Genomic DNA, 27,310 nt, shown 5'->3' with positions numbered 1-27,310 from the left:
GAGGACAGGTGGCTATGGGGGCACCATGTTCTCCTGGTCTAGTTTGGGGCCTCTCCTCAGTCCCTCTCCAGTTCAAGCCTGGAATAGAAGGAATGACAGTCCCCTTGGGGTAGTGGAGGGCACCAATGGGATGCAAGAGGCCCGGGGGAAAGATGGGGCCACCGCCAGAGCCTCCAGGTTTGGAGGCAGCAGGCAGAGGTGAGCTCTGCAGGGGCATCCCTGGAGCGTGGTGCTCAGCACTAGCCAGTCTCAGGATGGTGTGCCCAGCTTCAGGCCTGGTTGCTGGCCTGGCTCGTGGCTCAGGGGCAGTGCCACTCTGGTCAGGTCTCCTAAGCTTTCGTTTACGAGACTAAGTGCAGAAACCCCCCAGGGTTGCTGCATGAGACAATGGGAGGAATGACTGGTATACTCCGGGTGTTTCTCTTCTCACTTCTCATCCCCCACGTCTCTACTCCAGGCCTGGGACCAGTCGCTGCCACGTGGCTTGTTGCTCCTTCCTTCCCCTGAGCCCTGCCCCTCCTCCCAGGCTCTCTCCTTCTGCTTACCCTGCTCATGGCTCCCAGAAGCTCTTTCTACAACACAGATCTGAACATTCTGTGCCTGGCTCTCCCCACCGTGCCCTCAGGAAGCAGTCCCAGCTCCTCATCCTGGCACTTCCAGGCATGCTGGCATTTCCAGGACTGGGGGGCTGCCTTCTCCAGCCCCTTTCTTTGCCTGCAGCATAGGATGGCAGCAGCCCCTCTGGACCCTCACTTGGGTGTACCATTTTCCACATTACACCCCTGAGGATGCCCTCCAACTCCTCTTCTCTTGACTGCCAAGCCAAGCCAGACCAGGCACCTCCAACTTCTGTGGGTCCTGGGCCCAACACGTGAGATTCCCCTTTGCCTCCTCCTGCTGACCATGAGTCCTCCCTGTCCCCATCACGGGTCCACCAGGACAGTCAGCCCTGGAGAATTTAATCTCCACCCTGCTACAGGCCTCAGATCACATCTTTCTTGATGCACGGGGCAAGCACACACCAGACACAGCTGGAGACAGATTTATTGTAGCACTGGACGTGAGCAGGGGCCGGTGTGGCCAGCACCAGTGTGCGAAGGTGGTGGAGGGAGTAGGGGAGGTGAAGGGGGTGGGGCCCGGGGGACCCCAGGCTCGGGCCAGGAGTCGGGGTCAGGGCAACTTTTGCTAGCCCTACCCAGAAATCTGGAGTGATGGTTCCAGAATCAGCAAACCCCTCAGGTTGGGTAGGCTGGGGTGGGCAGCAGTGGGTGGGAGGGGCTCACACATGGGAGAAGGCATGGCTCTTGCAAAGGGGCTTGTCCTTCTTGGAGTAGAAAGTCTTTCCTTCCAGGTTGATCTGACATATCTGGGAACGGCCAAGGTGCAGTTACGAGGGGTGGGGGTAGCAGGAGAGGGCCCTTCCCAACCTCTTAGGAATCCCAGAGGCAGGGGTGGGAGGGAGGCAGGTGAAGAACACAGGGCTCTGGGGACAGGGCCTGGGTCTGAAGAGGGGTACTCACTGCGCACACAAAGCATGTGTCATGCCAGCTAAAGCCCAGTGCCTCCAGGAAGCGGTCCCCAGCATCGATCTTGAAGTCACAGCCTCGGCATTTTGTGCCAAACATCTTCTCATAGTCTGGAGACGCAGAGAGAAGCAAAGTGGCGGGGGGACTTGGGTTCCCCCCTGCCCACAGCCCGCCCTCTCAGCCGTCCCAGCCATACCTGGCTCGCAGTAGGGGGCCCCCTCCTCCATATAGAAGGCCCTGTTCCGAATGGGCGCCTTGCAGGCTGCGCAGGTGAAGCAATGCACGTGCCAGGTCGTCTTCAGGGCGTGCATGACCTCCTGAGAGGAAGCAACAGGCGCTTGGCAGCTTGGCACCCTCCTCTCCAGAGCCCGGGACAGAGGCAGGCTGGCTGGGGCCCCCTTTCTTTCCAGATAAATGTTTGATCTGCACACCCACTGCTCCCACTTTCTCTTTCCAACCCCAAGGCATCCCTGGGGACATCCACTGTGCTGTGCTGTGCTTAGTCACTCAGTTGTGTCCAACTCTTTGCGACTACATGGACTGTAGCCCACCAGGCTCCTCTGTCCATGGGATTCTCCAGGCAAGAATATTGGAGTGGGTTGCCATGCCCTCCTCCAGGGGATCTTCCCGACCCAGGGATCAAACCTAGGTCTCCCTCATTGCAGGCGGATTCTTTACCATCTGAGCCGCCAGGGAAGCCCATGAATACTGGAGTGGAGAGCCTATCTCTTCTCCAGGTGATCTTCCCAACCCAGGAATCGAACTGGGATCTCCTGCATTGCAGGAGGAGTCTTTGCCAGCTGAGCTACCAACTGGTGGCTGTTCACTAGGCTACATCTGAAGTTCTGCTCCCAATCTCCACACACTCCCCCTTGCACATTCCCACAGCGTGTCTCAGTGGATGGTGACTCCATCTGCACGGGCCAAATTCCTTGCTTTGTCCCTTATTTCAGGTCCACACCAAAGTCTGGCTGGGCTCTCCTTCAAAATACATCCAGATACTGGCCACTTCTCACAGCCTCCCTGATGTGGAATGTGAGCCTTAGGAACCTTTGACCTGTATGAGTGCACAAAACTGGCTTCTGTGCTCCTTCCTCTGCCCCTGACAGCCTGATATCAACCTGTGCTCGGCTAGTTTCTCCTCTGCTTGAAACCCTGCCTAGTCCACACTGCTCTAAGCAAAGGGCAAAGCCCGGGGAAAGGCCCAGAGGCCAGCAAGACTGACTTCCGTCCCTCTGCTCCCGCCACGTGGCCTCCTGTCCATGGTTGATGCACCGGGCATACCGTCTTAGGGCTTCCCACCAGCTGCCCCCTCTACCTGGACTGCTTGGCCCAGATATCTGCTAGGCTCAGCCCTCACCCTCTTCAAGATTTTGCCCAAAGGTCACTTTCTCCTTAAGGCCCACGCTGACACGATCAGCTCATATGCCAACCCCCTTTCCCAAAGCCATGCTTCCAATAGCTTGAACTCTGCATTTCTTCCCGTACTAACATGTGTTTGTGTTAGCCAGTCAGTCATGTCTGACTCTTTGCAACCCCATGGACTGTAGCCCGCCAGGCTCCTCTGTCCATGGAATTCTCCAGGCAAGGATACTGGAGTGGGTTGACATTCCCTTCTCCAGGGGATCTCCCTGACCCATGCGAACCTGGGTCTCTGCACTGCAGGCGGATTCTTTACCATCTGAACCATTAGGGAAGCCCCCCATACTAGTATACCACCAGGTAATTTACCTCTTGCGTCTCTTGCTTATTGTCTGCTCTCTATCGCCTTCTTCCCGATCTAGTATGAGGTCCCAGAGGGCATGAACTATTCACGTTTCTGTTAGCTGGTATATCCCAACAGTGCCTGGCCCATGGGTAGGCATCATAAGTGCTTGTGAGCTAAGTTAACCTGCTCTATTGGAGGCCTGACAGAGCAGAGGCCACAGGTGGGCTGAGCTCTCCCTGGGGCCAACCAGGTGAGCAGCACTCATGCCTGGAGCAGGCAGAAGGCAGTGTGGAGCCCTAAGGGATGTCAGATCGTAGGTTCAGCCAGATCTTAGCTGGGTGGCTTGCCCAACAGCTTTACCTCCTCATGACACTTGGCTCCTTCACTGTTGAACTGGGAACCTGATCCCAGCTTTGCCGGGTTGCCGTAAGGATGGTCCCACATCTGAGGCCAGGGGTCCCAGACCCGGTGCCTGCCAAGGCTAGGTGGCAGACACAGTGGGGCAAGGCGGGGACTGTGTCATGGGAGAGCACGTGTTGCGTGTGCAGGGCGGGGTGCTGACCGCTTCATTCAGGAATGCCTATAAGGCTCAGGTTGAAATCCAGGTGTTAAAGTCAAATCCAATTTTTCAAAATTGGCTGTTACTTTAAAAATGAAACGGAGGCTTCTCTGGTTAGGAGCCTGCCTGCCAATGCAGAGGACACGAGTTCGATCCCTGGTCCAGGAAGATCCCATACACCGAGGGACAACCAAAACTGTGCACCACAATTACTGAGCCCTCAAGCTGCAACCACTGAAGCCTGCGTGCCCTAGAGCCCGTGTGCCACCACAGGAGAAGAACTGCAACAAGAAACCACAGCTAGAGAGCAGCCCCCACTCGCCGCAACTAAAGAAAGCCAGTGCACAGCAATGAAGACCCAGAGCAGCCAAAAATAAATAAAAACAAGTCTTGAAAAAAAGACTTCCCTGGTGGTCCAGTGGTTAAGAATCCACCTGCCAATGCAGGAGACACAGGTTCAATCCCTGGTCAGGGAAAATTCCACATGCTGCAGAGGTAGCCAGACCCATATGCCGCCATGCCGCCAACTACTGAGACTGTGCCCCAGGGCCCATGCTCTGCAGCAAGAGAAACATAGTGAGAGGCCCATGCACCTCAACGAAGAGTAGCCCCTGCTTACAGCAACTGGAGAAGGCTCTTGTGCCGCAACGAAGACCCAGCAGAGCCAAAAACAAATAAACAAATAAATTTTAAATAGAAACTATTTAAAACAATAATAATAAGTAAAGAAACAGTGTGGACAAAGCAAGACATAAGTATGGGGCACCCCTGGCTCTCAGCTGGCTTGTCCGTTGCCCGCTATACAAACTGTCAAGGGAATTCCCTGGTGGCCCAGTTGTTAGGATTCACTGCTCACTGCTGAAGGTGCAGGTTCAATCCGTGGTTGGGGAACTAAAATCCCACAAGGTGTGTGGCACAGTCCCCCAAAAATCTGTCATTTCTCACATATACCTCACAACCAGCCTGGCCAGGAAGTTACTGCCACTCCCATTTTAGCAAGGTCCAGAGAAAGTGATCTGTCCCAGATGAGGGCTGGGGGAAGGAACTTGGCTGTGGGCCAACAGGACAGGGTCTCGGCAGGAGCATGGGGAGCCCAGAGCTGGGCCCAGTGGGCATGTGGACAGGGAGGCAGGTATCTGAGCCAGTTCTCCATATCCACCTTATGCCCAAAGCTTCCGACATCTGTCTGCCCCTCCCGTCCCATCACCCTAACCTCGGCCTAGCGGTTCCGTTCCCCTCCTCAAGTTGTCTCCCCCGTCCCAGGGGAAGCGCGATGAGGCACATCTGACCTCAGCAGTCCCCAGCTCCGGAACCCCTACCGTGGCCCCTGCCCTCAATTCCACCTTGTCTCACACCCTCCCCAGGCGTTGCCTTGTGACACAAGCTGTTCCCTCTGCTTGGAACATTCTCTCCTGACCCTCGTCCAAGCTAATTCCTACTGATGATAAGTTCAGCTTAGAGGCCGCTTCCATTCACTCCTTAAGGTGTTAAGTGACCACTTTCTATACATGTGTTAGTGTGTTAGTCTCTCGGTCATGTCCGACTCTTTGCGACCCCATGGACTGTAGCCTGCCAGGCTCCTCTGTCCATAGAATTCTCCAGGCAAGAATACTGGAGTGGGTTGTCATGGCCTCCTCCAGGGAATCTTCCTGACCCAGGGATCAAACTCAGGTCTCACACATTGCATGTAGACTCTTTACCAACTGAGCCACCAGGGAAGCCCTTCCTATATATGAGATACAGCATTACACATGAGCAAAAGAGCCCTGGTCCCAGCCCATGAATTTCACACTGGAGAAGAGATGGGACAAAAGGATTGGAGGGCAGTAGCAAACAGTGGGGAGCCTGGCCAGGTGGGAGGGTGGGTATCAGGGAAAGTGCCCCTGAGGAAGTGTTATTTGAATCCCAGATGAGAAGGAATGAGGTAAAGAGAGTGCTAATGGGTATTTCTATCAGAGTACAGCCCATGCAAAGGCCCGCGGTGAAGGAAACATTGCATTGAAAAGATGGAGCTGCCTGTGTCGCTGAAGCCCCAGAGTGACGGGGGCTGGTGGTGAGTAGCGAGGCTTGACAACAGTCTTCCAGAGGGTCCCCAGACTAGGACACGTCCCCTCTAATGTGTCCATCCCATCCCCCAGAGTTCCCCTCCAAGTCTGCTGAATCAACCAGATGGTCCTGTGTTTCCCCATGCTCTGAGCTCTAAGAGCCTGAAGCCCATGGTAAAGTGAGACAGTTAGGTTCCTGCCCATCACCCCGCACACACTCCTCACTGACCCCGCTAGAGGGTGTGGTCTGTCAGCCCCCTCGCAGCCCCTGCAAGAGGGGAAGCTGAGTACCCCTGGGCCATATGTGGAACCACTGGGCTGGGGCAGGAGCAAGGCTTGCCACCTTATTCTGGGCATACTCTAGGACCCAGGAGCTAGTCAGGCTCTGTGAGCCTTGCCTCGGTATCTGCAGCCTGGGCATTAACTTTGTCCACCTAGAACTGGGGCAGGGCAGGACGAGAGTGTGATGTAATGTAGGCGGGGCTGTCAGTGAACAGAACCTAAGGGCCTTGATCTGTGGGAAGCAAATCCAGATGCCAGCTTAAGAAAGGTCCTGGGGGGACTTCCCTGGTGGTCCAGGGGTTAAGAGTCTGTCTGCCAATGCAGGGGATACTGGTTCAATCCCTGCTCAGGGAAGATCCCACATGCCATGGGCCAACTAAGCCCGTGTGCCACAACTAGTGAGCCTGTGCTCCACAACAAGAGGAGCCACCTCAATGGGAAGCTCGTACACCGCAACCAGAGAGTAGCCCCCGCTTGCTGCAAATAGAGAAAAGCCTGCACAGCAATGAAGACCTAGTGCAGCCACAAATGAATCAATAAATAAAATTTAAAAAAGAAAAGTCCTGGGTTCCAGCCCATTCTGATAGAACAGTCCAACACAGGATCGATTAGGCTGGTGGGGAAATGACTGTAATCTTGGGCAAAATTTCCTCATCTGTAAGATGAGAATAATCAAACTGACTTCATAGTATAATTGTGAAGCTGGATGCCCACACATAGAAAGTGACCCACAACACAAAACTGTGATAATATCCTTTCTCCCCTTCTAGTCTATTGATGGAATCCTCACTTTTTGCTGGGCACATAGCTGTACCAAAGAGACATTTCCCAGCCTCCCTTGCAGCTCAGTAATGTCATGTGACTGAGTTCCGGGCTATGGGATGGAAGCAGAAGGGCTGGATGGCACCCACAGCCCAATCCAAAAGGAAATCAGTCCTGAATATTCATTGCTGAAGCTGAAACTCCAATACTTTGGCCACCTGATGTGAAGAACTGACTCATTTGAAAAGACCCTGATGCTGGGAAAGATTGAAGCCAGGAGGAGAAGGGGATGACAGAGAATGAGATGGTTGGATGGCATCAGCGACTTGATGGACATGGGTTTGAGCAAGCTCCGGGAGTTGAAGGACAGCTCCCTGTCCTTCTCTGGCATGCTGTAGTCTATGGAGTCACAAAGAGTTAGACACGACTGAGCGACTGAATTGAACTTATCTTCTAAAGATGGCTCCCAAGAACCTTCCACTCCTTCTTCCTTTTCCAATTTCTTGCTGAGAAAAGAAGTGAAGCGAAAGGCAAAGGAGAAAAATATACCCAACTGAATGCAGAGTTCCAAATAGCAGGAAGAGATAAGAATGTCTTCTTAAGTGAATAATGCAAAGAAATAGAGGAAAACAATAGAATGGGAAAGACTAGAAATCTCTTCAAGAAAATTAAGGGATACCAAGGGAATATTTCATGTGAAGATGGGCTCAATAAAGGACAGAAATGGCAAGGACCTAACAGAAGCAGAAGAGATTAAGAAGAGATGGCAAGAATACACAAACTGTACAAAAAAGGTTTTAATGACTTGGATAACCATGATGGTGTGGTCACTTACCTAGAGGCAGGCATCCTGGAGTATAGTCAAGTAGGCCTTAGGAAGCATTACTATGCACAAAGCTAATGGAGGTAATGGAATTCCAGCTGAGCTATTTCAAATCCTAAAAGATGATGCTATTGAAGTGCTGCACTCAATATGTCAGCAAATTTGGGAAATGCAGCAGTGACCAGAGGACTGGAAAAGGTCAGTTTTCATTCCAATCTCAAAGAAGGGCAATGCCAAAGAATGTTCAAACTACCACATAATTGTGCTCATTTCACATGCTAGCAAGACAATGCTCAAAATCCTTCAAGCTAGGCTTCAACAGTATGTGAACCAAGAACTTCCAGATGTACAAGGTGGATTTAGAAAAGTAGAGGAACCAGTGATCAAATTGCCAATATCTGTTGGATCATAGAAAAAGCAAGAAAATTCCAGAAAGACATCTACTGCTTCATTGACTAAAGCCTTTGACTGTGAATCACAACAAACTGTGGAAAATTCTCAAAGAGATGGGAATACCAGACCACCTGACCTGCCTGCTGAGAAATCTGTATGCAGGTCAAGAAGCAACATTTAGAACCATACATGGAACAATGGACTGGCTCAAAATTAGGAAAGGAGTATGTTAAGGTTGTATATTGTCACCTTGCTTATTTAACTTATATGCAGAGTACATGATGCAAAATACCGGACTGGATAAACCACAAGCCGAAATCAAGCTTGCTGGGAGAAATATCAACAACTTGAGATATACAGATGATACCACCCTAATGGCAGAAAGCAAGGAGGAATTAAAGAGCCTCTTGATGAAGGAGAAAGAGGAAAGTGAAAAAGCTGGCTTAAAACTCAACATTCAAAAAACTAAGATCATGGCATGTGGTCCCATCATTTCATGGCAAATAGACTGGGAAAAAATGGAAACAGTGAGAGACTTTATTTCCCTGGCTCCAGAATTACTGTGGACAGGGACTGCAGCCAGGTGCTTGTTAAAAGACAGATGCTTGTTCCTTGGTAGAAAAGCTATGATGAACCTAGACAGCATATTAAAAAGCAGAGACATCACTTTCCTGACAAAGGTCTGTATAATCAAAGCTATAGTTTTCCAGTAGTCATGTTCAGGTGTAAGAGTTAGACCATAAAGAAGGCTAAATGCTAAAGAAAGATGCTTTTGAACTGTAGTGCTGGAGAAGATTCTTGAGAATCCCCTGGACAGCAAGGAGATCAAACCAGTCAATCCTAAAGGAAATCAACCTTGAATATTCATTGGAAGGACTGATGCTAAGGCTGAAGCTCCAATACTCTGGCCACCTGATATGAAGAGCTGACTCACTGGAAAAGACCTCGATGCTCAGAAAGATTGAAGGCAGGAAGAGAAGCAGACAACAGAGGATGAGATGGTTGGATGGCATCACCAACTCAATGAACATGAGTCTGAGCAAACTCTGGGAGATAGTGAAGGATAGGAAAACCTGGTGTGCTGTAGTCCGTGGGGTCGTAAAGAGTTTGACACTACTGAGCAACTGAATAGGAAGCCGATTGCAGCATGGAAATTTTGCCTGAAGCTCAAGAGGTATCTTGGACTATGAATGGTAAGTAAGTCAATGCTAAGATGTCGGAGAAACAAGATACAGGAGCCTGGATCTGCCTGCGTGTCCCAAACTGCCCACCTCTCGACTTCCTTAGGTGAGAAACAGCTGTCATTATTTTTTCTGTCACTCGTCGTCAAGGCAATTATCACTAATATGACCATTACTACGGAGCTCTCTGGGCTTCCCAGGTGGTGCTAGTAGTAAAGAACCCTCCTGCCAATGCAGGAGATGTAGGAGACCCAGTTTCAGTCCCTGGGTTGGGAAAATCCCCTGCAGGAGGGGATGGCCATCCACTTCAGTATTCTTGCCTGGAGAGTCTCCATGGACAGAGGAGCCTGGTGGGCTACAGCCCATAGGGTCACAGAGTCAGACACGACTGAAGTGACTTAGCACACATTCATGCACAGAGCTGTCTGGCCACATCTGGAAGCTCTGCCCATGGATCCAAAAGTAGGGAGTGCTGGAAGTCCGCAGCGCTTGTTGCTGCTCTGGTTTGGCCCCCATGCTCTGCAGCCTTGGGCAGTTTCTGCCTCTCTCTGCACTTCAGTTTCCACACAGGCACAGCTGAAACCTCCCTCAATTTGTCACCCTGCCTGTTACACTCTTCTTTCCTTAGGCTGCTCACCCTCGACATGCTTGGAGTCCCCTTCCTCTGTGTGAGTTCCTGGGGGCAGGACCATGCCTGTCTCTTCACAGGGTATTCCCAATGTGGGGCACACTGTCCACAATGAATGGGAGATGGTAGATAGGGCATCACTCTCGGCCCATAACATGTGCTGACCCAAGTCCCAAGCCCAGCTCCAGGTGGCAGCTAGGTTGCCCTGCAGGAGACCAGGCCAGGCTCTGCTGCATATTTAAACTCAGTAGAAAGAACAGGACTTTTTTTAAGACTAGATTTTTAATATATATATTATTTATTTGGCTGCATGGGGTCTTAGTTGTGGCACAGGAGATCTAGTTCCCTGACCAGAAATCGAACCCAGGCCCCTTGCATTGGGAACACAGAATCTTAGCCACTGGACCACCAGGGTATTACCAAGAATAAGATTTTGAATCACAAGTTTTTGAACCTAAATTTCTGCCTTTGCAAATCAATAGTTCTGTGTCCTTCAAGCCTATCTTTAGAGACTCGTTTTTCATACGCATTCGAATTCAGGGCAGCAGACTGCATTAGCCTCTCAAAAGCCAGTCACAACCCCCTTTTGCCTTCCTCTCTTATAGAGAACAGTAGCTAAAATACTGGATTTGCCAGCTTTCCTCACTCGCCCAGGTGCTCATACAATAACAATTCCAACAACTGAGATAAAGATGCAAGTTCCTGGTTTTTCTTCCAGAGTCAAAAGGCAAAACCTTATTAAAAGAAGATGCCTGCTCCTTCCCTCTTCTTCCCACCTGCAACAAGAATGTGAGCCTGGGGCTTGAGCAGTCATCTGGCAACCATGATACAATAAGCTTGAGGACAAAGGCCTACAGGCTAAGGATTTCAGAACTAAAACACAGGAAAAGCCGAAAGCCATCCATGAGCTGTTCTACCCCTGGCATTCTTGTAATTGAAGTAAATATTACCCCTTCTGTTTCAATCTCTATACTGGAGTTTTTTCTATTACTGAAGCTGAATGCAATCCTAACACAGTAGCCATCTCTTGTTTCGGCCTGACTAGCACTTACCTCCTCTCTTGGGGTAATGTCACCTAGGTTTTATTTTCAAGGAACCAGTCCGGTGGTTCAGGCAAGGCCACCAGATCCCGTTCCAGAGGTGGGTATCACCCAGGCCTGACCAACTAGAGTCACAGGGCTTGATTCAGAGATGGGCATGTGAAGCAAGCCAGGCCAACGAGCATCAGCACTGGGACTCGATGCATCAGCTGGCACAGAGGTGCTTTCTTTCTCTCTGTGATGCTAACCTGGGGAGATGTAACCCTGGAGCCACTGATGTAGCAGCATCTTTGCCACTTTCTATGGAAAAGCATGCTGGGAACAAAGCCAACACAGATGAAACCAGAGGCAAGTGGAAGGAAGACTCCTGAAGACCTGGATCTGCATTCAACTGGGCCAGATGTTAGCAACCCTCAGCCTTTCTGACTACTGGCACCAAATCTCTCCTGCTTGAGCCCTTTAGAGTTAGGATTTAGGTCACCTGTTCAGACAATCCTGGCTAATGTAAAGTAAGGTCGATGTAGTAGCCCGATTGTGAGGCTGGTAAGGTTCCAACGGGGTCCCAGCCCAGGAGCTGCTCAGCACTCCTCAATGCTGAAGAGTCAGGCTTGCCTTCCTAGTCCCCCGCCAGCTGCCAGCCCCACTCACGCCAGTGATCTTCTTCTTGCACTTGGCACAACTGGGTGCATAGCGCACATCGTAGCAGGGTGGGCAGAAGATGGCCCCCTTCTCCTCGAAGAAGCCACCCTCTTCCAGAACCTTCCCACACTGGCTGCACACAAACTCCTCAGGGTGGTATGCACGGCCCAGCGCCACCAGGTAGCGACCCCTGCAGGGGAAAGCGAGGGCAATGAGCAGGAGTGAGTGCAAATGAAGTTGGGGTTCATGGCCAACACCCCATAGTGTTTACCCCACACCCATTATGAAACCTTGACGAGAACATTCATTCTCTTCATTTCCAAACAGGGAAGCTGCTGCTGCTGCTGCTAAGTCGCTTCAGTCGTGTCCGACTCTGTGCAACCCCATAGACTGCAGCCCACCAGGCTCCCCCATCCCACTCCAGGCAAGAACACTGGAGTGGGTTGCCATTTTCTCCTCCAATGCATCAAAATGAAAAGTGAAAGTGAAGTCGCTCAGTCATGTCTGACTCTTAGCAACCCCATGGACTGCAGCCCACCAGGCTCCTCTGTCCATGGGATTTTCCAGGCAAGAGTACTGGAGTGCGGTACCATGGCCTTCTCCAAAAAGGGAAGAGACAGGCTTGAATGGTGACTTGCCTAAGATCAAACAGCAAGACAAAGCTTTCTACTGTGGGACTTCCCTGGTGGTGCAATGGTTAACAATTTGCCTCCCAAGGCAGGGGACACGGGTTCAATCCCTAGTTGGGGAACTAACATCCCACATGCCTCAGGGCAACTGAGCCCGTGTACCACAACTAGAGAGCCCATGCATTGTGACTAAGATTCCATGTGCTGCAACTAAGATCAGATGCAGCCAAATAAATATTTTAAAAAGCTGCACTGTTTTGATGACAGGAGGTGAGGGAGAAGAGTAGTGTCAGAAAAGGGAGGACGGGGACACTGGGTGAGGACTGCTGACATGAGCCTAATCAGTTGAACCCAAGGGGTTGGTGTCCTGGGGGACAGGAGGCCTGGAGTACCTGTGAGCCCTGAAGACCAGTGGGCACTTGAGCTGAGCCTGGTGCCCACTCTGTTCCGCTGGCCTGTTCCATCTAGGCTGGAGAGGGACCCAGCCATCCCAGATAAATGGGGATGTCTGAACGAGGGGTTGCTTTCCAGAGCTTAAGAGCTGACAGGAGTTGAGAGCAGGGCAGCGCCTCAGATGAGAACTAGGAAGGTTCTGGGGCCTGACACAGATCCGATTCTGGGGGCTGTGGGACTCGGCTAGGCCCTGGGGAGCAGTGCAGACGGGGAGGAACTTAAAAGGCTTAGCAGAGAGAGACCAAGTGAGCAGGAAGGAGGAAGGCAGAGGGGCTGGGAGCAGGGAGGCCATTCCTAGCCCAGAGAGCAGCGAGTCTAGGGCTGCAGCTTGGCTATGTCGTTGGCACCCCCTCCATTTTACCAGGGCAAATGTTGGAGAGAGGCTGAGCAGGGGGCAGCTGAGATGAGTAGGGAGATAGACGGGAGGAGCAGCAGTCAGAAAGACACCAGGGCTGGAGTTCCGGTTCAGGAAAAGACCAGGGTAGGAAGGAACGGGGCCACCCACCGGATGACCTTGTGGCACTGGTGGCACACGGGAGTCTTGCCGTTGCTGCCACCGCCCCCGCCATGGCCCCCTCCAGCGGCGGCCTGCACGATGGAGGTGCGGTTCTGCATAGGCGTGGGTGTGGCTGGCTGGGTGTGCCGGGTCAGCACCGTGCTGGTCTTGTCTGGGGCGTAGCGCTCAGCAAATGCAGGGTCCACCGCCCAGGGTGGGCGGCTCGTGGGACTGGGGGTGGTAGGGCCTGCCAAGGCCAGGAAAAGTGGCTCCATGGGGGTACCCGGGGACACCACAGGACAGTGGGGAGAGCCCGGGGCAGCTTGGAGGGGCCCGCCCCCCATGCCTCTGGTGGTTACCCACCCTTCCCCAAGTCCATGCTCTCTCACCAGGCCAGGGTTCCTGGGGTGTAGCTGAGGCTGGGGTTGGGGCTTCCGTCCTGGGCACCTGGCTGTAAGATCTGTCATTCAAGGCCCTGCACAGCCGAGGCTCCTGGCATGGCCCCACCCCCCAACCTTGGTCCTGCTGGCCCCATGAGAGATGCCTGGGTGCATGACAGCAGAGGATCCAGGTCCCCCCAGGGCATGGATGGGTAGGGCAATTTCTCCTGGCCAGGTTCCAGCTGGCTGGTCTGTCGCACAGGGCTGGGAGGTGAAGCAGGGCTCTCGCTTCTGGGGCTGCTCGTGAGGGTCCTTCTGATGGCAGGGGCCCCTTTTGGTGGGTACCCCCACCCACTGAGACCCATACTGGCAGGGCCCACACTGGATCTGAACCATCTAACACCCCTGACCCCAAATGCAAACCAAGTCCACAAAGATAGAGAACAGAGGCAGAGAAAGCAAGGCTGAGAATGTTTATTTTCATGCCCAAAAAGCCAGCACAGACCTGGCAGACAGCAGTACCACAGGGCAAAGAGTGAAGGCAGCAGTGTCAGATGGAGCCAGGCCCTGTGCCAGGAGGGCAGCTGGGGCCAGGCCAGCAGGAGGCTCAGTCCAGGGGCAGAAAAGGGATGGGTGAGGCAGGCAGAAGCTGGAGGCGCCAAGGGGAGGTGCCCTGGGGCGGAGGAACAGCAAGAAAGAGGCAGAGAGGGCAGCCGGCCGGCGAGGACCAGGCTACGACTGCACGTTGAGCACATGGGCAGAGCGCTGGTGGTGCCAGTCCCGGAGGCGGGTGTAGCGTGGGCTCTGCAGCTCCAGGACATACTTTTCCCTGAGGGGCAGAGAGAGAAGGAGGAGGAAGTGGAAGGAAGGAGAGACGGAAGGGAGGCAGGGAGGGAGGACCAGAGGAAGGAAGGAGAAAGGATGAACCTGGCTAGGGATGGCCAGGAGCAGACAGGGCTGGAATGGGAGAGGCCGGAGATGAGAAGGAGGGGCTGCAGCATGTCCTGTTACCTTGATTTCTTCAGGTGCTCCTCATCCGGGTCTTGCACTGAGAGGGCAGAGGCAGACTTTGACCAAGAGCAGACAGAAGGCCACCCCAGCCCTGAGCCCTGGTAGAGGGTGCCAGAGCCAGGCTCCAGCTAAGCCCGGGTCTGGGCTGGGGACCAGGAGCAGAGTCCGCCCTTCCCTGGGCTGGCACTTACTGAACTCGGTGCCTGTGAGGTGGGCGAGGATGCGGAAGGAACGGGACTGGCCTGTCCCAGGCCTCGGCCGCCAGTCCTCTGTGTCCTCCATCAGCCGCTGCTTGCTGGCATCTGGGACCAGCGGTCGGAGCGGCTGTCTGTGGGGAGGGTGTGGCTCAGAACCTCATGCTGGGGTGGGCAGCAGGGGCGGCCCCTCCCCGGACTTGATACAGGTGGGCTAGAGTGATGGGAGGACGGCAGGGCAAGGCTAGGGCCCTGCTGGGTGAGGGGTGGGGCAGGGAAGTGAGAGGGGAGGAGGGCAACCAAGGTGAAAGGAGGGCAGCCAGAGTGGGGAGGGGCCACCACCCAGAGTGCCAAAAGGAAGGAAGAGAGGGACAGGCAGAGGGGGCTCACTGACTTGTCAGGGGTCTGCACCTGTGAAGGAAATAAGACAGATGGACAGATAAAGGCACAAAGAGATAGACAAGGGGAGGAAGAAAGATGGCAAGGGGTCAGAATAGCCAGGGGGAAGGCTGCACTGAGTGTCTGGGCTCAGTCGGCCATCATCAAATCCCAACCCCAGGCTACCACCGAGGAGGGGTCGGCGCGCTGCCTTGCTCCCAGCCCCCAGGAGGGCCGGCCCAAGGCAGGAGCCACACCCTCGGTGGGGCCCTGTGCCTGCAGTACCCGCCCCAGCCACCAGGGGTCGCTGTCGCACGGTTCCGGCCAGGCTGGGGCGCAGCACAGGCAGAGCAGCAGCGGGCAGCCGGCGGGCGTGCGGTGGTGGAGACATGGCGTGGACGGGCAGGACAGACATACCCATTCTGCTGCGGGGCGCTGTCTGCGGGCGGGTTCGCCCCGAAGGGTCGGGCCGTCTTGTTGAGGGAGGCGCTGGGTGCAAAGGTGTACCGCGGGGGGTCCGCGGCAGGGGCCAGGGCCTGGGCAGAGACAGAGCGGGGAGGGCGGGCAGGGCGGGAGGCGGCAGGGGATCTGGCCAGAGTGGGGCGTCCCCTGGCACGAAGAGGCCAGCGGTGCTCCAGCCCTACCCCCACACATCTGGCCTGAGGCTCCGGGGAGGGGCGACTCAAGTTTCAAGGGGCCCATTTGGGAGCAATGATCTCAGCCCACGCAGTCCGAGGGCGGGTGGGCTAGTGCAGCTTGCAGCACAGGCCGGCCGGAGAGAGGGAAGGAGGCAGGCAGGCAGACGGATGGACCAACAGGCAGACATGCATGGTGCTCTGACCGTGCGGCAGTCCCTGGCCCAACTCCCAGTTCCCAGACTCCCCAGCTCTGGCGTCCACCCTCTACTCCCGGCCAGGGATGGGGGAGGGGGGGCGGCGGGTACCAAGGCTGCACCAGGGAGGGCAGGTGAGCTTGGATGTCCAGTCCCACCCCGCCTGCTGCCCACATATCCCAAGACCATCCCCTACCTTCTGCGGTTTGCTCTGAGCAGGCTGAGCCCTAGAAGAGAAGGGGAAGTGGTGATGATGGGCCACGCCCAAGGGCACGCCCACCTGCCGGGGCTGCTCAGCTCAGGCTTACCTGCTGAGGCTAAGGCTAAGGCGCTCCCCGCAGGCACGGATCTTGTTCTGGGCTTCGATGTGTGTGAGGCCCCCCGCGTTCTCTCCATCAATACTCAGTACCCAGTCACCCACGGCCACGCCAGCCTGTGCAGCTTTACCTCCAGGGGTGAGCTATGGAGAGATGGAGGGTCATGAAGGGCCAAGACTCTGCAGACCAAACTCAGGCAAACAGCAGCCAACCCTGCCCTTCCTCAGCTGCCCCACTCGCAGAACCCAGGGGTCTCTTCATTCAATGTGTTTCTGGACTACTGTTGAATACTAAAGCCATCTGGGAGGGGGTGGGGCTCCCTTGAGCTTCACCATCACCTCAAACACTCCGCTTATACATTCATTCACCTCCAGGGACCCTCCTCACGTTTCAGAAGCTGCTGACATCAACACATAGCCACCTTCAGGCTAAAACCCAAGTGTCTCAACTCCGACCAAAGCTTTTGAGGCCCCTGCTGGCCTCTTGCCCAGGCCATTCCACCCACCAGACCTGCCCTCTGGCCTGTGCATGTGGGCATGAAATGTGCATGTGTGCTTGTGGCATATGCATGAGCTGAAACCATGAAGATGACTTCTGGGAAGTGGGGGGCTTTGGCGAAAACAGAGAGGAATGGGCTGCCTAGGGTGTGAGAGAATCCAATTACTTATGAAGACCTCAAGTGCAGAAAGAATTGTTCTCAAGGTTAGGAAGCACCAGTTTTATGGCCCAGGGTGGGGTGTCTCCCAGGGTCTGGATACAGGTGACCCTGAAGAACCCAACTGGGCCTCCCAGCCCTCTAGCCTAGTGGCAACAACACAGGCAGAAGTAGCACTGCTGTTGGTAAGTCTAAGCCCGCAGGTCTGCCTGGCCATCTGGCAACGCGCTTGGCCTTGAGCTGGCTTGTGCGGAATTACTGGGGGGTAGAACCACACTTCACAAGTTGGGGAGGTTTGCGGAGTACAGGCTGCCTGTGACCCCATAAGGCTCCTCGGTGGGCCGACACTCAGAATCTGAGTTCAGGCGGTAAGAGGTTCCAGAGAGGTGGCAGAGGGGTCAGACCCAGAGACTGATGGCACTAGGGCAAGAAGGGAGAGCTTGGTTTGATGGCTCTACCTCATGCTTCAGAAGTTAGAAGGGTAAGACAGCTGGGTGGCCTTTTCTTTACTTGCTAAGTACTAACAGCAGTTTACATTTATTGAGTACCTAGTATTACCACATACTGAATCCTCAAAAAACCCTGTGGAGGACAGCCTGGGAATATACCTATTTTATACATGGGAAAACAGAGAGGTTAAGTAACTTGCTTCTAGTTGCCTAGCTAGCAACTCAAGAGGCAGGCTCAGGCTCCACCCTATTAAGGCACCTCTGTTGAGAAAAGTAAAGCGAAAGTGTTAGTCCCTCAGTTGTGTCTGACTCTTTTGTTAACCCGTGGACTGTAGCTTCTCTGTCCATGAAATTCTGCAGGCAAGAATACTGGAGTGGGTTGTCATTTCCTTCTCCAGGAGGTCTTCCCAACCCAGGGATCGAACCCAGGTCTCCTGCATTGCAGGCGGATTCTTTACCATCTGAGCCACCAGGGAATTGTTGAGAGCTGGGGCTCAGAGGTCAGCCCTCTGAATGGAAAGATTCTCTGACCCTCAAGCTGGCTTTGGGGCTTGGATCCCCTATCTTACCTCTAGTTCAATTCAACCCCTTATAATGGGCATGGGTGAGTGATGCCCTTGAGGGGAAGTGACTTACTCAAGGTCACAGTGAGTCAGTAGAAGGGAAATCTGGTCTGGCCACTCCCTACCCACACGGCTCGCTCTGGGGAAGTGTGGGCTAAGCCCATGGAGGTGGGAGTCTCAGGTTGAGCTGGAGCTGTTGGCTCCCAGAGAGGGGATGGGGAACTGGCAACTACTTCCTTCTCTGGGATGAGGACAGGAGGACACAGGAGGGACAGAGGAGTGGTCAGAGGTGGAGACAGAAGCAGAAGAGACCTGGGGATGGGGGGTGGGGTGTGTCTGCAGAGAAAAGCAAGGAGGCCCAAGGGACCAAGGAGAGGAAAAGCCAGGGGGCTGGACACTACACAGAGTAGGGGGTGAGTCAGCCTGAGGGCTCCACTGAGCAGCCCAACCCCCAAGTCCCAGACGTTACCTCATCTCCCAGGCCTGGGCCTCCAGCCAGCCCTAGCCCCTCCCTCTCCTCCTCCATGCTAGGGTCAGGAGAGAGGGAGGGGGCCCAACCCAGCTCTGCAAAGACCACCCTCACTCCCACCCACCAGGGCCTAGGTCCAACTCCAGGGCTGGGCTCAGCCAGTGACCCCACCCACATGCTGGGGCTGCTGACAACAGAGCCCGAGCTCAGAGTGCCCCCAACAGGCCACATCTGAAAGTCCATCCCTTAGGCTGCTTTGTTGGCCATCCCCACCAATGAAGAAACTGAGGCTCAGAGGTCAGCCAAGCTTCCAGCCACACTGACCAGCACTTTCTCAGGAAGCAGAGTATAGGATGAGTTCCCAGGGCTGGCAAGGCTTGAGTATTCTGTACAGGCTGGGTGTAAATAGTAGGGAGACCAGTGCCCTTAGCTACCTTGCTGGCAGAGCAGCTTCCAGGAAATCCCACGGAAGGGTCCCTGGGAACAGTGAATGCCTGCAGGTCCTGGCCACCAAGCCCAACTACAATAGACTCTACCTTGGGGCCCCCTCAAGCTGGGCTCTCTAGGCCCCTCCAGGCTGTGCCTGCCCTGGGCTTCATGCCAATAGCTGCCCACCAGGAGCCTGGATGGGCCTCTCTGGACAAGCGGATATGGGGACAGGAAGTCCCCACCCACTCCTGACCCCCAGACTACAGTCAAGAGACACCAACCCAAGGGCTGGCCTCACCCTCTCAGGGCAGGCACTTTGTTCTCTGTGTCCCACAACTGATCCCACAGTCATAGCCACAGCCTGGTGATCGGCTGAGGGGCCCACTGATGGGGTTCAGGGTTCCAGGCCTAGGCCAGCCTTCTTTAGTTCTGCAGACTCCAGCCACCAGTTGGCTATCCCAGCATGGGGCTGCATTCTTGGGCTTATAAGGCAATCCCCCTGCCACAGGGAGGAGCCAGCCTCCAGCTCCACCCTCACCAGGACAGGCTCTCGGGAGTTGAAGTCAGAGCCCTAGGGACCCAAAGACCACTGCATCCTGGATGGAACCAGTGAATGGGATAAAAGTCCTCACCTGGGCTGGAGAGAAGCACCTTATTCACCCACAAAAACTGCAGGCCATCCCTGTGTTTGAAGCCCCATGCCTGCTTTGCCATGGAACTGATGAAAGAGTTCCTTCAATGAGTCTTGAGTTATCTCATTTGAATAAACAGGGTGGTAGTTGCTATTCCTTAGGTGGCAATGAGGATGAAGTGAGCTCCTGCAGTCAGAGTGCCCTCCGAGAGGCCTAGCACCAAACATTGCTCTTCAAGCAGTTTATAGACACTTCTTGGAGACCGCAGGCTCACCTCCTGAAGAATGGGCACACTCCTGAGCCTAGAAGGTGCAGTGTAGTGCTGTGGAAGTCTGAGGGCTTCTTTCCCAGTATCTACCAAGTTGGGAGTCCTTGTGGCAAATGCCCACAGCTCTGGACCTGGACACCTCCTGGTCTATGACCTCGGCTCATTCCTCCTCAGACTCCTCCTGCCACCCACTGGAGATCTGAGTACCCAGGGACCCCCAGGGGAACCCTTCCCTCAACCTAGGCTCACCCGGGAGATGGAGAGGGGTACATTGAAGTCCTTGCCCCCCTGCAGCCGGAAGCCCCAAGGTGCTGGCCCCTCCAGCACCACCTTGAAGGAATCCATAGTGCTGCTCCTGAGAGGAGAGAAAAGGTGAGTGATGCACGGTGGGTGCACAGGCAGTCCCAACTCTGGACACCAGCCTTGGACTAGTGCCAGGCAAGCACTGGCAGACGTTGAGCACACCCAGGGGGAGGGTAGGCAGGCACCCTGTTAGGTCGGGCTGGGCTGCTAGCTGGCAGACTGACTTTGGAAAGACAGGGGCAACCCCCCTTCCCCAAAGGACTGGGGCGGGGGGATGAAGGGAGCCCGCATCCAGTGTTAAGGTTCCTCTCACCCAGGAGTGGACAGCAGGACTACTTTGGCATGACTTCCTTCCCAGCCAGTCTTGAGTCTTGGTCTGGACAGCAATGCCAGTCCAGGGCCGGCGCTCCTCTCCCCCGCCCCCAGGTCCCCACAGGCAGGCCTCGGCTGGAGCCTGCTCGGACTATATAAGGCGTGTAAACTGACACTGTTCGGAGAGAACACGGGGGCTTGGGCCGCGAGGGGGAGGGGTGCGGAGGGAGGCGGCTGGAGCGAATCCTAGCCATTCCAAGCCCAGTCGAAGCTACTGAGAGCCAGGGCAGGACCCCTGGGAGCACTGGGTTCTGGGCGGGGGCGCGGCCCCTGGGGGAATGGTGGGGGCTGGGACTCCAAAGCATGGCCAGGAAGAGGATTTATCCTGCAGCCCAGTGGGGTGGTGCCTCCCACACAGGACTGCTACCATCCCAACGTGACTCAGTTTCCCCCTGGGCCCCCGCCTGGGCCCCAAGCACTGGCCGAGTCCCAGGCGCAGGAAGCGGCACAGGCGCCAATCAGCCCCGCCGCTGCCGGCTTCGCCGCAGGAAGGCGGGGGCGGGAGTAGGGGCGACGGCCCTTCGGAGGAACTGCAGAGCTGGTTACGACCCCCAGCCCCCTCTGGGGTCCCCATTAGGCCTCTGCCCCCCGCCTGGTCCGGCCCGAGATGCCCCGCGCTGTCCCAAGTACCTCCTGGGCCCCACCGGGGCGCTGCTTCGCGGCAGGCTCCAAAGAGCCGCGTTGGGATCCGCCGCCCGAGTTCTGACCCCGCCCCCGCGGCTGCCATCCGCTTTGAGCCCGCGTAGTGGGGCGGAGCCAGATGCCCCGCCCCCTTCAAAAGTCGCGGTCGCCGGGCAATGGGAAGCCCTACCCAATCCTTCCGCCCCACCCAATCATCAGGTCCCATCTAGCTTTGGGCTCTAAGACACAGCCCTCCTTGGTCCCGTCGGTGGGGCGGGGCCTGGACGGAGTATGGGCGGGGTCTCGGCTGCTGGACACCTAGTCTGCGAGCCTAACACTCCGCTTTCCTGGCCCTTTGCGCCTCCAGCTGGCGGAGGGAAAAGAAGGTCTACTTGGGAACCAGACAGATCTGGATCTGAATCGTCTGTGAACCTTAGTTTCCAACTCGAAAAAATGGGATAATACTACTCGCTTCACAGGGCCGTCGTGAAGATAGGCAGTTTGCCGTAAGGCACATCCATCGGCGGCTCCAGAATTTCTAAATCGGACGGATTTGGTGGAGAGTTGGTGGCGGGGGGTGGGGAACCTCGAGGTGGGCTTAGTTGAGGAGGACAAGGGGGAGCATGAAGTTAAGTTTGCAGAACATTCCACCGAAGGCAGAAAATGACAGCCGACACAGGTGTAGGGACCCTTGGCTCTGGCCCCAATCGTTACTCAATCCTGACCTATTCTTACCGCCGACCCCTCGCAGTCAGCGGCCAGCAGCCCAGCGTCCCCACCTAAGTGCCGACTATCCTGATGGGCTATGTCCTGCTACCCGCTCCAGAATCGGCAGCGCCTCCAATAAGGGTGTCAGAGTCCCCACTTTGACCCAGTGCTCAGCCCAGGCGGCTAGCTCAGGCAGCGGGGGAAATTGAGCAAGGACCCAGGTTTGCGAGTGAGTGAACAAATGTCCACGCCTCAGGGCATGGCCAATGCTATTCTCCCCTCTCCACTATTATCATATTTCATCCTCTTCTGCATCATTTCCTTCACTACATAAACTGATGTATGAGTTCTCATCTTTAAAGAAATTTTCTCTTGATCTCATATCACTTTTCAGCAATCTCTCTTTTATTCTTTTATTCTACTTTCCTTGAGGGTAAAATTCCTTGGAGTTATTTATTACCCTTCCTCCCCGTTTTTCCTCCCATTCTCTCCTGAACCCATTCAGTCAAGCTCTTGTCCCCACCAGTCCTCTGAATTAATTCCCTCTTCAAAAGGTCTCTAATTATTTCCAGGTTGTTCAATCAGTGGTGATTTCTCAGCTTTCCTCTTTCCCTACCTAGAAACAGCTCTGGTCAGGGTACACTCCCTCTTCCCCGTGGCTTCATCCTGTCCCACTGACTGCTTCTTCTGCACCATCCTGCCTCCTGCCCTACTGAATTCTCCTCCACCTCCTTTTGCAGCTCCTCATTTGCTTTCCAACATGGTCATCAGCTCTTTCCTCTCTACATTCACTCTCTGGGACCCCATTCTGTTCTGTGACTATCAATAACACCTATATGCCAAGGACTCCCAACTTATATGTCCGGATCTGGCCTTCCCCAACAAATCCAGACTCCAGTATCCAACAGTCCGTCAAACCTAGGATGTCTATTTCAAATCATCATTGTCGTCGTTCAGTTGCTCAATCGTGTCCAACTCTTTGTGACCCTATGGACTACAGCACACCAGGCTTCTCTGTCCTTCACCATCTCCCAAAGTTTGCTCAAACTCATGTCCATTGAGTCGGTGATGCCATCCAGCCATCTCATCCTCTGTCGTCCCCTTCTCCTCCTGCCTTCAATCTTTCCCAGTATCAGGGTTTTTTGTAATGAGTCAGCTCTTCTCATCAGGTGGCCAAAGTATTGGAGCTTCAGCATCAGTCAATTTAAACTTGCAATTTCTCCACCTCCCTAACTCCTTCCTCACTTTGGTAAAGTAAAAAAAAAAAAAAGAAAATTAAAAGAGCAGCATTATTCATCTGCCTGGTCCAGTAAAAATTATGACATTTTCCTTCCTTTATTTTCTGTCTCATACTTCAGATTCTGCAAATTCCACCTTCAGAATTTCTTCCACATTTGGCTTCCATGTATGTCCCTGCCACTTCTCTCATGTCTGGACATTTTAACAGTCTCCTAATAGAGCTCTCTGCTACTACTCTTACCCAGTCCAGAGTTCTTTCACTGCAGCAGCCAAAGTCCCTCTAAAGCAGCTGCTGCTGCTGCTCCTGCTAAGTCGTTACAGTTGTGTCTGACGCTGTGCGACCCCATAGACGGCAACCCACCAGGCTCCCCCATTTCTGGGATTCTCCAGGCAAGAACACTGGAGTGGGTTGCCATTTTCTTCTCCAATGCATGAAAGTGAAAAGTGAAAAGTGAAAGTGAAGCCGATCAGTCGTCCGACTCTTAGCAACCCCATGGACTGCAGCCTACCAAGCTCCTCCCATGGGATTTTCCAGGCAAGAGTACTGGAGTGGGTTGCCATTCCCTAAAGCAGAGATCACATCAAATCACCCTCAGCTTTTAGCATTCCAGTGGGCTGGTATCACACTGGAAAGTAAAGTGTTTCAGATGTACATGACACTAATAAACTGCATCCACCAAGACACAATAAACTGGGTCCCTCACCTCCTCATTCACTCCATCCACTCCAGTCACTTGGCCTCCTGAGTGTTCCTCCATCACAGCAAAGGTATTCCTGCCTCAGAGCCTTTGTGTTTGCGACTCCTTCTGCTGAAACACTTTCTCCCAGATATTAAAACAACAGGCTCTCTCACTGTGCTCAGGTCTCTGCTCAGATGTTGCCTCCTTTCTTGATAATCCTATCTAAAACAGCAGCCCCTGACACCTCACCTGCATGATGCACTAGTTCCTTATCCTGCCTTACTTTTTCCCTATAGCACTTACCACCATTTGACATTATATTAAGTGTTTGTTTCTTCATTGCCCTTTGTCTGCATTAGAAAGTCAGTCCTCTGAGAACAGGGTCTTGTCTGTCTTGTTCACCGTCTCCCCAGTGACTGCACACAGCGGCTATGAATAAACAGATGAAGGAAGGATTGAGAAAGTGAAACAGTAAATGAAGAAAGGAAGAAGTGGCAGCCTGGGGCTCCAGGCAGCCCTCCAACAGGGAGAGCCAGGGATGCCATTCCTTGGGCTCCTGCAGGGCTCACACCTAGATGGAGCCACCAGAGCTCCCTGCACAGGCAGCCGCTGGGTAGGGGGGAGCTGGCCGTGGGCTAGGCCACAGTGCCCCCTGGTGGTCAGGATACCTGTAGCTCCAGGGCCAGGTCCCTAGGCGTTTCCAAAGACTTTCTCTTCTACTTTCTGATTGGAACCTCATAAAAATTGCCATTGAAACAAAAAGGTTTAGATTTGTAATAAAAAAAAGCATGCCAAAACAACAAGAACATACTGTATAACACAGAAATTTATATTCAATATCTTGTAATAACCCATAATGGAAAAGAATTTGAAAAAGAACATATATATGTATGCATACATATATATACATACATGTATATATATATTGGAGAAGGCAATGGCACCCCACTCCAGTACTCTTGCCTGGAAAATCCCATGGACGGAGAAGCCTGGTGGGCTGCAGGCCATGGGGTCGCTAAGAGTCGGGCACGAAGTAGCGACTTCACTTTCACTTTTTACTTTCATGCATTGGAGAAGGAAATGGCAACCTACTCCAGTGTTCTTGCATGGAGAGTCCCAGGGACAGAGGAGCCTAATGGACTGCCATCTGCGGGGTCGCACAGAGTCGGACACGACTGAAGCGACTTAGCATATATATATATAACTGAATCACTTTGCTGTATATTTGAAACATTATAAATCAAATCAACTACTCAATTTAAAAATGAATATACACTGAAAATAAATTTAAAAAGAACATTCAATTGCTTAAAATAGAAAGAAAAACCATTCTATAAATTGTGTTGGAACAATTGGTTATTGTCTAAAAAAAACAAGGGTCCACCTCATGCCATATATAAAAATATATCACATATAGATTAAAATCTACTTTTACGGGACTTCACTAGTGGTCCAGTAGCTAAAACTCCTCGCTCCCAATGCAGGGGGCCTGGTTTGATCCCTGGTCAGGGAACTAGATCCCACATGCTACAACTAAAAACCAGTGCCATCAAATAAAGAAGTAAAAATAAAGATTTGGAAAAATCAAGTAAAATCTACTTTTACAAGTAAAATTATAAAAGTATTAGAAGACAGTTTTTATTTTTTTATTTTTATTTTTTTGACAGTTTTTAAAAGAAGCATGCCAGACCAAGGACCCAGCGTCCTGGATCCCAGTTCTGGCCAAGATCTTGACTCTCTGGGTAACCTCAAGTGTGTCCTGGCATTCTGTGAGGTGGCAGGAGCTGACCTGCCACTGTGGGGCCAAGAGGTCATTGCTGAAGGTACCCTGACTCCTCCTAGCCTCAGCTTGCTCTGTTGCAAGCAGCCTGATCAATTATGGGAAGCTTTTGCCTGTCAGGAGGATCATCTGTAAGTAGGGCTGAAATGTGCCTCTCGGTGTTTCCAACATTTTTCTGGGTTTTGTCCTGTGTGGCCACAAACACCATGGGATAGCACAGAATGCACCTCCCCACAGCCTCCCTTCACACACTACATTTGGAGATGGCTTTAGACACCTAGAACTCTCATGTGCAGTTGGAATCTTAAATCTGGATCTCAGGGGCAAGATTTACAGGTCATCAATATTTAGATGGCCTGTGAGATCTGGAGACCACCTTGACTCACTTAGGACTGTGGTTCTCAGCCTTGGGTGCATACTACAATTATCTGGGGAGCTGAAAAAGTGGTGCCCAAGGCCTGCCTTGACAGATGAAATTTGAAACCATGGGTGTGGGCCTAGGCATCGGCATTTAAAAAAGGCTCTATTCCAAGCTTCAACAGTAATTGAACCGAGAACTTCCAGATGTACAAGCTGGATTTAGAAAAGGCAGAGGAGTCAGAGATCAAATCGCCAACATCTGTTGGATCATAGAAAAAGCTAGAGAATTCCAGAAAAAGATCTACTTCTGTTTCATTGACTATGCTAAACCCTTTGACTGTGTAGATCACAACAAACTGTGGAAAATTCCTAAAGAGATGGGAATACCAGACCACCTTACCTGCCTCCTGAGAAACCTGTATGCAGGTCAAGAAGCAACAGTAGAACCAGACATGGAACAATGGACTAGTTCCAAATTAGGAAAGGAGTACCTCAATGCTGTATATTGTCACCCTGCTTATTCAACTTATATGCAGAGTACATCATGCAAAATGCCAGGCTGGATGAAACACAAGCTGGAATCAAGATTGCTGGGAGAAAACTGACAAATAACCTCAGATGTGAAGATGACATCACCCCTATGGCAGAAAGCAGGAACTAAAGAGCCTCTTGATGAAAGTGAAAGAGAGTGAAAAAGTTGGCTTAAAACTCAACGTTCAAAAAGTGAAGATCATGGCATCCGGTCCCATCACTTCATGGCAAATAGATGGGGAAACAATGGAAACAGTGATAGAGTTTATTTTCTTGGGCTCCAAAATCACTGCAGATGGTGACTGCAGTCATGAAATTAAAAGACGCTTGTTCCTTGGAAGAAAAGCTATGACCAACCTAAACAGCATAATTAAAAGCAGAGACATGACTTTGCCAACAGAGATCTGTATAGTCAAAGCTATGGTTTTCCCAGTAGTTATGTACAGGTGTGGAAGCTGGACCATACAGAAGGCTGAGCGCCAAAGAATTGATGCCTTTAAACCGTGGTGTTGTAGAAGACTCTTGAGAGTCCTTTGGACAGTAAGGAGATCAAACCAGTCAATCCTAAAGGAAATCAACCCTGAATTTGCACTGAAAGGGCTGATGCTGATGCTGAAATTCCAATCCTTTGGCCACCTGACGTGAAGAGCCAACTTGACTGCAGGAGACCCTGATGCTGGGAAAGATTGAGGGCAGGAGAAGGGGTCGATAGAGGATGAGATGGCTGGATGGCATCACCGACTCAATGGACATGAGTTTGAGCAAACTTTGGGAGGCGGTGAAAGACAGGGAAGCCTGGTGTGCTGCAGTCCACGGGGTCGCAAAAAATCAGACATGACTGAGCAACTGAACAACAACAGGTGATTACGTATGCAGCTAGGGTTGAATACACTGTGTCTGATGCCAAAGTCCCGCACAGAACTCGGGCAGGGAAGGTGACAGAAGAGTCTGGGAAGAAGAGACTTGTGAGGAGGA

At 53.1% G+C, this 27,310-nt stretch overlaps 1 protein-coding gene across 9 annotated transcripts; it reads right to left on the bottom strand.

The window, feature by feature from the left end:
• Positions 1-1,026: 1,026 nt before the first annotated feature.
• On the bottom strand, positions 1,027-21,153 carry PDLIM7 (PDZ and LIM domain 7). 9 transcript variants are annotated; one of them, XM_027546835.1, is made up of 15 exons: positions 21,047-21,130; positions 20,358-20,507; positions 19,991-20,096; positions 16,268-16,419; positions 16,156-16,186; positions 15,545-15,663; positions 15,140-15,160; positions 14,747-14,883; positions 14,556-14,592; positions 13,554-13,615; positions 13,174-13,411; positions 11,596-11,776; positions 1,723-1,843; positions 1,521-1,636; positions 1,027-1,366 (listed from the first exon to the last, which is right to left on the bottom strand). In XM_027546835.1, the coding sequence occupies exons 3-15, from the start codon at positions 20,084-20,086 to the stop codon at positions 1,280-1,282; spliced, it is 1,398 nt and encodes a 465-aa protein (XP_027402636.1). In that variant the 5' UTR covers positions 20,087-20,096; positions 20,358-20,507; positions 21,047-21,130; the 3' UTR covers positions 1,027-1,279. The 9 variants fall into 9 exon arrangements, with proteins under 9 accessions (XP_027402636.1, XP_027402635.1, XP_027402640.1 ...); XM_027546834.1 differs by lacking the exon at positions 20,358-20,507 and having other exon boundaries at positions 21,047-21,153; XM_027546839.1 differs by lacking the exon at positions 15,545-15,663 and having other exon boundaries at positions 21,047-21,129.
• Between the last annotated feature and the right edge of the window lie 6,157 nt (positions 21,154-27,310).

The sequence above is a fragment of the Bos indicus x Bos taurus genome, chromosome 7 (genome assembly GCF_003369695.1).
Source record: "Bos indicus x Bos taurus breed Angus x Brahman F1 hybrid chromosome 7, Bos_hybrid_MaternalHap_v2.0, whole genome shotgun sequence".
In the NCBI taxonomy this organism is placed as follows: Eukaryota; Metazoa; Chordata; class Mammalia; order Artiodactyla; family Bovidae; genus Bos; species Bos indicus x Bos taurus.
Note: the sequence above shows the minus strand (reverse complement) of the source record. Positions and strands in the feature narration are given on the sequence as shown.

Bases quoted from the DNA above. Each gene is read 5' to 3' on its own strand.
- PDLIM7 (XM_027546834.1), bottom strand. From the start codon at position 20,086: ATGGATTCCTTCAAGGTGGTGCTGGAGGGGCCAGCACCTTGGGGCTTC. The intron at 15,664-16,155 runs GTAGGGGATGGT...GTCTCTGCCCAG, and splicing joins CTCAGAGCAAACCGCAGAAG to GCCCTGGCCCCTGCCGCGGA. The intron at 13,616-14,555 runs GTAACAGGACAT...CAGATCTTACAG, and splicing joins GAGCACCTGAAGAAATCAAG to CCAGGTGCCCAGGACGGAAG.